Source organism: Procambarus clarkii, chromosome 84 (assembly GCF_040958095.1).
Source record: "Procambarus clarkii isolate CNS0578487 chromosome 84, FALCON_Pclarkii_2.0, whole genome shotgun sequence".
In the NCBI taxonomy this organism is placed as follows: Eukaryota; Metazoa; Arthropoda; class Malacostraca; order Decapoda; family Cambaridae; genus Procambarus; species Procambarus clarkii.
Window position 1 is genome coordinate 20900854 of NC_091233.1, and position 9462 is coordinate 20910315.

At 44.2% G+C, this 9462-nt stretch overlaps 1 protein-coding gene across 1 annotated transcript; it reads left to right on the forward strand.

The window, feature by feature from the left end:
* The first annotated feature begins 3387 nt into the window (after window positions 1-3387).
* LOC138358606 (putative surface protein bspA-like) lies at window positions 3388-7582 on the forward strand. The gene is made up of 2 exons (XM_069316675.1): window positions 3388-3429; window positions 7199-7582. Exons 1-2 carry the CDS (start codon window positions 3388-3390, stop codon window positions 7580-7582), a joined length of 426 nt encoding a protein of 141 aa, XP_069172776.1.
* The last annotated feature ends 1880 nt before the right edge of the window (window positions 7583-9462 follow it).

Sequence of the window (9462 nt, forward strand, 5' to 3'; positions counted from 1 at the left end):
CGTTGCCCCAACGCTTCTTGCCCACGTTGCCCCAACGCTTCTTGCCCACGTTGCCACAACGTTTCTTGCCCACGTTGCCACAACGTTTCTTGTTTACATTGTGGTTACATTGTGTGTTGGGCTTCTATTCACATAGTGTCCTATGAACGTGTTCTTCACACTTGTCACACTCCACATCGGGCTTCCAGCACAGGAAGAACCTTTACATCAGCGTGTGCATGGCTTGCAGACTCGATAATCAATGATTGCATTCACCAATATTTCACCACCACCTTTCCCTATGCTGGTCTCCAAAAGTCGTTCTGAAGGCTAATAACCAACATTTCCCAGTAATTGGATGGAAACTCGTTCAACTGAACTTCACCAGCAAAATACATTTCTACACATGTTTAACTTTTGTTGATTCCGGGGATCAGTATACCCCGCGGCCCGACCTCTGCCCAGGCCTCCTGTCTGGCAGTGTGGTCAACCAGGCTGTTGGATGAGGTACGATTTAAAGCAACCCTCTTAATATCCAAACCACTTAAGTCCATATATTTTCATAAAAAAATTATCCAGAAAAACCCGATTAAGAGAACGAAAAAACTAATTGAAGACTCGTCCAGCGAGACCAAAATTAGCAATATACCAGAATTAGTGCAAAGCATACATAATCAGATTATTTACTAATGTCAAATTTTCTGCCTAAGCGGCAACTCCAGCATGAATACGCCAAGAAAAATAATCAAGAGCATCATGTATTAATGCACAATATATTACGGGCTATTCATGCCCGTGCCACCTCTTGGGTGGCTTAATCTTTATCAATCAATTGCACAATATGTATGATGCAGGGGAATACGGTGATGGAGATAATGTGTACACAGTCCACCACGTGCGGTGCACAACCAGGATAAAGAGAGTCTGACAAAGAGCAAGAGTGACAAAGAGCAAGAGTGACAAAGAGCAAGAGTGACAAAGAGCATGTTATTGAGAGGAAAGTCAACAGATTTTATCAGTTACCATTGTCTTCAGTTCCCCCCAAAAAATTGTAGCGGGACTGAAGCCTTTTAAAATGCCTGAAAGCCGTCTGATAACACAGTCGGATCAAAACGGTCGAGAAATCATTCAATATATATAATTCTTTTTCCAGGATTCAGTCATGTCAACTCAACCTTGAAATCTTAATAAACTACGAGATGCCAAAGTGACATTTACAACTTTTTATATTGAAATGTTTACATTCAGCGAGCATTGAATGTAGAGCAGACTGTTTACTGCCTGTATATGCTTTTTACAGCCTGTCGTTAGGCAGTGGCTGAGCGGACAGAACACTGGACGCGTGATCCTGTGGTTACGGGTTCGATCCCGGGTACCAGCGAGAAACAATGGGCAGTTTCTTTCACCCTGATGCTCCTGTTACCTAGCAGTAAAATAGGTACCTGGGTGTTAGTCAGCTGTCACGGGCTGCTTCCTGGAGGTGGAGGCCTCGTCGAGGACCGGGCCGCGGGGACACTAAGCCCCGAAATCATTTCAAGATAACCTCAAGATAGCACCAATGGCCAAAGGCTCGTCAACCCAGCCCACAACATCCCTACCTTGAGGTTACCTTGAGGTGCTTCCGGGGCTTAGCGTCCCCGCGGCCCGGTCGTCGACCAGGCCTCCTGGTTGCCGGACTGATCAACCAGGCTGTTGGACGCGGCTGCTCGCAGCCTGACGTATGAGTCACAGCCTGGTTGATCAGGTATCCTTTGGAGGTGCTTATCCAGTTCTCTCTTGAACACTGTGAGGGTTGATCCCTCATTAAGATTGAAAATTACTTTCCCTAATGACTTCAATTTTACTTCAGAAAGACGAGAATTCAGAGATATAAACAATCATTCCTCCAGAAAGTAATCAGGTCAACTCCAGTTAAACAAACTACGAAATTACGACGTTGCTACAACATTCGAACAAGTTGTAACCACGTTCTAATGCGTCATAAAAACGTTGTAACCACGTTCTAATCCGTCATAAAACCTTGTAACCACGTTCTAATCCGTCATAAAACTTTGTAACCACGTTCTAATCCGTCATAAAACTTTGTAACCACGTTCTAATACGTCCTATAAACGTTGTAATAAAGTTGTTACATCTTGTTATAAGTTGTAACAGTTACGTTGTGTGTTTCCAAGGATCCTCCAATATCGGGTGACTACGGGCTCACCATAGCCCGTGCTACTTGGAACTTTGTTCCAGGTAGCGAATCTTTAACAACAACAACAAACTCCACTAGTGTGATAAGTCATGGCTACTCTCCTATAGAGACTCTCCTATAGAGACTCTCCTATAGAGACTCTCCTATAGAGACTCTCCTATAGAGACTCTCCTATAGAGACTCTCCTACAGAGACTCTCCTATAGAGACTCTCCTATAGAGACTCTCCTATAGAGACTCTCCTATAGAGACTCTCCTATAGAGACTCTCCTATAGAGACTCTCCTATAGAGACTCTCCTATAGAGACTCTCCTATAGAGACTCTCCTATAGAGACTCTCCTACAGAGACTCTCCTACAGAGACTCTCCTACAGAGACTCTCCTACAGAGACTCTCCTACAGAGACTCTCCTACAGAGACTCTCCTACAGAGACTCTCCTACAGAGACTCTCCTACAGAGACTCTCCTACAGAGACTCTCCTACAGAGACTCTCCTACAGAGACTCTCCTACAGAGACTCTCCTACAGAGACTCTCCTACAGAGACTCTCCTACAGAGACTCTCCTACAGAGACTCTCCTACAGAGACTCTCCTACAGAGACTCTCCTACAGAGACTCTCCTACAGAGACTCTCCTACAGAGACTCTCCTACAGAGACTCTCCTACAGAGACTCTCCTACAGAGACTCTCCTACAGAGACTCTCCTACAGAGACTCTCCTACAGAGACTCTCCTACAGAGACTCTCCTACAGAGACTCTCCTACAGAGACTCTCCTACAGAGACTCTCCTACAGAGACTCTCCTACAGAGACTCTCCTACAGAGACTCTCCTACAGAGACTCTCCTATAGAGACTCTCCTATAGAGACTCTCCTATAGAGACTCCTATAGAGACTCTCCTATAGAGACTCTCCTATAGAGACTCTCCTATAGAGACTCCTATAGAGACTCTCCTATAGAGACTCTCCTACAGAGACTCTCCTACAGAGACTCTCCTACAGAGACTCTCCTACAGAGACTCTCCTACAGAGACTCTCCTACAGAGACTCTCCTATAGAGACTCTCCTATAGAGACTCTCCTATAGAGACTCTCCTATAAAGAATATAAACTACTAAAGCTACTCTCCTATAGAGAAAGCATAACCCTCCAGGGTGGGAGGCGTCAAGCTTGGATAAATATCCACTTGCGAAACCTGTACATTTGTTCTCGATCATGGCGGCTTTGTATAGACAGTTCACGAACTTTAGAAACTTGGTAAGCAAAGTTATTATTCATATCGATCATCTCCGGGCACTTTGGAAATCATAAAATGTTAAATAAATGCAAACTATGCCGATTTGATCGAGAAAAGATGTACAGGTTTCGTAAGCAGAACTTTATATTCTGGGAAAGAAACTCCTAATGAGACTTTATCCAATTAAAAATGGTCAAGGGCCAACACATTTTCCACACAATGAAGTAATTACAAATACCTGAAGGTTTAATTATTTAAAGCAACCATGTCTTGTACACCTGGGGGCCAGATTCACGAAGCAGTTACGCAAGCACTTACGAAACCTGGGGCCAGATTCACGAAGCAGTTACGCAAGCACTTACGAACCTGGGGCCAGATTCACGAAGCGGTTACGCAAGCACTTACGAACCTGTCCATCTTTTCTCAATCTTTGGCGGCTTTGTTTACAATTATTAAACAGTTAATGAGCTCCGAAGCACCAGGAGGCTGTTTATAACAATAACAACAGTTGATTGGCAAGTTTTCATGCTTGTAAACTGTTTAATAAATGTAACCAAAGCCGTCAAAGATTGAGGAAAGATGTACACGTTCGTAAGTGCTTGCGTAACTGCTTCGTGAATCTGGCTCCTGGATCGCAAGGATGTTGTACAGTGCTTAGTCACTATTCAAATTTGTGCCTAATCCACCCATTATTACCTAACTACTTAGGCTGGAGGGTAGAGCGACGGTCTCGCTTCATGCAGGTCGGCGTTCAATCCCCGACCGTCCACAAGTGGTTGGACACCATTCCTTTCCCCCCGTCCCATCCCAAATCGTTATCCTGACCCCTTCCCAGTGCTATATAGTCGTCAGGACTTGGCGCTTTTCCCTGAAAATGCCATTTCTACCCTAACTTCTTGTTGTAGCCGAGCTCATGACAAACATCCAAATTACGACGTTTTTACCTAACCATAATGGAAGGAACATATACTGACCCACAAAACCCTAGTTCGAACCCTTGTTAAGGAGGCGGGACCAAAGAGCCGAAGCTCAACCCCCGCAAGCACAACTATGCGAGTACAACTAGGCGAGTACTAGGTTTCCATTTTCCGCTTGTTACAACCTGAAATAAAGTTGTTACATCTTGGCTTAACGTGCTTATGACGTATTAGAACGTTGTTACAACTTGCTATATTGGTTGTTATAACTGGTTAGGTGTTAAAACTTGTCCGAACGTTGTACCAACGTCGTAGTTTCGGTGTGTTTGGCGGGAACACACCTTAATTAAATAAGAAAATAAATGTGAATTTTGAAAATGTTTTTCCCAGTAAAGTCATTCAATACTCCCCCAGTTCCTCTCGCCTCAGGATTCGTCAACAATTTCACAGCAGGTGATATATCTACGAGATCATTAGAAGACTTTTGAATCGTCCCTCTGACCTCAGAAGGAAATCAGAGCCCGTTGCCAGTGGCAACTTTCTTCCAGCTTCTCGTTGCCAGGGGTAATTGCCAAATTATACGGCCTTCTTGCGTCCAACCATCCTGAAGGCGATTATACTTTTGGTCGGGATCGCCAAAGACGTTGGGAGAAATTAGCCGGGTGTAAATGGTGCTCTTAAATCTTCCTTGGAAGGAGGAGAATATCTAATTTATATTGGGGTACCACCTCTGGTGCTAGTGTAGGGACCCATAGCCTCGGAGAATAAAGAGCACTCGGTACTAATTTATATTATATATTATTTCTGACCTCAGAAATAATATGATCTAATTTATATTATGTATTATTTATTACATATCGTCCTTAGAGGGTGAATGTATAATATATTATTTATTAAAAATCTTCCTTGATAGGAGAATTATATTTGTTATGTTACATTCACCGTCCAAAGAAGATTTACCGAGTACTATTTACACTTTGCTAATTCCCCTCAAAGCCTTTTGATTTTATACTTTAATCCTGTTAAATAATTAAAATTAAATTGTTTCCCTCTAATCGCATTGAAGTAAAATGCGGATTTTTATTTTTGCGTTACGCTAGTAGTCCATCAGTTGGGTATAACCACAGTACCTTATATTATATACTTAGTTACATTAAATAAACTCCAAATAACACTTCAAGGATTCGAACCAAGGCCGCCATGCAGCTTAGTACAGTACATACTTATCCATTTGGGATTCTATTGAAAAACTGATGTATGGGGGACAATTCAAGCTTTACACTGAAATTATGCAATCTTGGCGTGTTCAATTAATGAAATAATGGTGTCCCTTCTCCACGAGTGTAGCCGGGTGTTGGATGGATTTCAGATTCACGACCATTCAACACCCGGCAACACTCGTGGAGTATAGGTACCATTATTTCATTTATTAACTAAATACGCTAAGATTGCAGAGTATCACACTGTGTAATGTTTAAATGGTCTCCAGCTATAAAATTTCTCAACAGAACTCTAAATGATCCCTCAAGGACTTGAACCATATAACATTTATACGTAATCGGTGGTCGAGTACTTATAGTACTAGCGTGGTACCCTGGTACCCCAGGTTCGAACATAACTGTTAAACACATTGGACATTACTGAAGCCATGACACGAGTCGCTCACTCATCCACCACCTGAGTAAGGCAAAAATGAGTAACTCTTACTGGGCCAGCCAGAGACTTTACGCCTGCGAAAGATTATTCACCCCCAAATAGAACTTGAGAGATTTTGTTTTAAACTATGTAATTCGTACTTTTGTATCATTATATACAGATTTTTTAAATCAGAACTTCCAGTGACTTATCGCTTCTCGGTGAAATTACACTAAATGTACTTAATCTCTAGACTATGTTCAAGACTAGACCAATAGACTAGTTGGTCAGTAAGGTATTGTGATGGTCTTAAGGCCTATAAACCTCTGGAGGGTTATTAAGACCACCACAATACCTTACTGACCAACCACCAAGTTTGCTGTTGGACTTAATAACCCTCCAGAGGTTGATAGGCCTTAAGTCCACCACCACCAGGCACTCGTAAATTTGTGGAACGTGCGTAAGTTAATTACAAATGTCTACTTCCCTTCTCTGAGGCAATATGGACCACCTGAAACGAGAGACAGCCCGCCAAACACACACCGAAACTACGACCTTGGTACAACGTTCGAACAAGTTTTAACACCTCCTAACCAGTTATAACAACCAACATAGCAAGTTGTAACAACGTTCTAATACGTCATAAACACGTTAAGCCAAGATGTGACAACTTTATTACAAGTTGTAACAAGCGGAAAATAGAGACAGTTTTGGTCTGTGTTTCCAGGGCTAGGAAACCCACAGTGGTGTAGATGATTATGTATCAATAGAGAACGTCACCAAGACTGAAATAGAAGACTGGGAGGTGAAAATAAATCGAAGTGAAGTGTGTGTGTGTGTGTGTGTGTTGGGGTCAGATTACAGCCGCCTATCTCGGCCCACAGAGCCTAGGGAGGGGGGGGGACAGAGCCTAGGGAGGGGGGGCCACAGAGTCGAGGGAGGGGGGGGCCACAACAGAGCCGAGGGAGGGGGGGCCACAACAGAGCCGAGGGAGGGGGGGCCACAACAGAGTCGAGGGAGGGGGGGCCACAACAGAGCCGAGGGAGGGGGGGGGGCCACAACAGAGTCGAGGGAGATGGGGCCACAACAGAGTCGAGGGAGGGGGGGCCACAACAGAGCCTAGGGAGGGGGGGCCACAACAGAGCCGAGGGAGGGGGGGCCACAACAGAGCCGAGGGAGGGAGAGCCCCACAGAGCCTAAGGAGAGCCCCACAGAGCCTAAGGAGAGCCCCACAGAGCCTAAGGAGGGCCCCACAGAGCCTAAGGAGGGCCCCACAGAGCCTAAGGAGAGCCCCACAGAGCCTAAGGAGAGCCCCACAGAGCCTAAGGAGAGCCCCACAGAGCCTAAGGAAAGCCCCACAGAGCCTAAGGAGGGCCCCACAGAGCCTAAGGAGGGCCCCACAGAGCCTAAGGAGGGCCCCACAGAGCCTAAGGAGGGCCCCACAGAGCCTAAGGAGGGCCCCACAGAGCCTAAGGAGGGCCCCACAGAGCCTAAGGAGGGCCCCACAGAGCCTAAGGAGGGCCCCACAGAGCCTAAGGAGGGCCCCACAGAGCCTAAGGAGCCCCCCACAGAGCCTAAGGAGCCCCCCACAGAGCCTAAGGAGCCCCACCACAGAGCCTAAGGAGCCCCCCCACAGAGCCTAAGGGGCAATAGCTACGAAAATGTTAGATCGAGATTAAAGGACATATGTTCATCTTATGAAGTGCTTTATTATTTAAACATATGATAAAATAACACGATTATGAAAAGTATAAAACCGAATATAACAAAACTCCAGAGTTTTCCAATTTTGTCATGATTCAGGAAAGATGTACATGTTCCGTAAGTGGTTGCCCAAATGCTTCATGACTGCTACAAATTTAGTTGAAAATACAATGTGTTTTTATTATATATAACCATTATTTTTTAAGCTGTGTTGTATATTGTGTATAAAACTTTTTCCCATGATTAATAGGAATGGTTCCTTCAATTACTTCAATAAATCTGTTTATATTAAAATTAATATCCTTTGATGCTAATTTAATTACCTTTTAATACAAATCCTAATTACATTCATAACGACTATATTTCTATACAATATCAAACTCAAAATTTTATTTGAACAAGTTTAACAACTCAAAGGTTGACCAAGTTGCTCTTCACATTCGTTTAGTACCCAGGTGAATACTTCCATGGAAACAAACCGAAACTGTCTAATTTTCTGCTTGTTACAACTTGTAATAAAGTTGTTACATCTTGGCTTAACGTGTTTATGACGTATTAGAACGTTGTTACAACTTGCTATATTGGTTGTTATAACTGGTTAGGTGGTGTTAAAACTTGTTAGAACGTTGTACCAACGTCGTAGTTTCGGTGTGTGTTTGGCGGGATCGTCGGTGTGGTGTCTAGTATTCATTTGGTTTACTAACTTCTTTTCTACTTATATTTTATATATATTGTTATCTACCTATCTCCTATCTACTGATAGTTTATATTGTTATCTACCTTTTTCCAAAAATAAATGTCATCTGGATGTATGCTGACACGTTCTTTAGTATAGATTGTTAAATTCACGTATTTTTTCCCCCTCGATTGATTGTTAAATTCACGTATTTTTTCCCCCTCTATTGATTGTTAAATTCACGTATTTTTTCCCCCTCGATTGATTGTTAAATTCACGTATTTTTTCCCCCTCTATTGATTGTTAAATTCACGTATTTTTTCCCCCTCGATTGATTCTTAAATTCACGTATTTTTTCCCCCTCGATTGATTGTTAAATTCACGTATTATTTTTTTATTTTATATTTTTATTTTTTTTATTTTTTCTGATTCAGTGACCATGAATTCAAAGATTTTGTCCTATTCCCATGACCATGTTATGCTAGTTGCTACCACATGTTCAATTGAACTCTTGTGTGTCGCCTTTTTTTTGGAGTTACAGTAACCAAAAAAAATCTTTGGCAGAGCTAAAATATGATTTTTTTTTATTGACAAATTTAGGATTTGGGACTATGACGTCACGCCGGTAAGTTGACGAGCGGGAGAGAGAACAGTGGTGGTGGGGGGGGGGGGGGACCAGTGGGGGAGGGGAAGAACACTGGGGGAGGGGGGAAGAACACTGGGGGGGGAGGAAGAACACTAGGGGGGGGAGGAAGAACACTGGGGGGGGAGGAAGAACACTGGGGGGGGGAGGAAGAACACTGGGGGGGGGGAAGAACACTGGGGGGGGAAGAACACTGGGGGGAGGAAGAACACTGGGGGGGGAGGAAGAACACTGGGGGGGGAGGAAGAACACTGGGGGGGGAGGAAGAACACTGGGGGGGGAGGAGGAACACTGGGGGGGGGGAGGAAGAACACTGGGGGGGGAGGAAGAACACTGGGGGGGGAGGAAGAACACTGGGGGGGGAGGAAGAACACTGGGGGGGGGAGGAAGAACACTGGGGGGGGGGAGGAAGAACACTGGGGGGGGGGGAGGAAGAACACTGGGGGGGGGAGGAAGAACACTGGGGGGGGGAGGAAGA

Excerpts from the sequence above, each read along its gene's own strand:
- LOC138358606 (XM_069316675.1), top strand. The coding sequence starts at position 3,388 with ATGGCGGCTTTGTATAGACAGTTCACGAACTTTAGAAACTTG. Across the intron at positions 3,430-7,198 it reads TCACGAACTTTAGAAACTTG|CCTAAGGAGGGCCCCACAGA; the intron begins GTAAGCAAAGTT and ends AGCCCCACAGAG.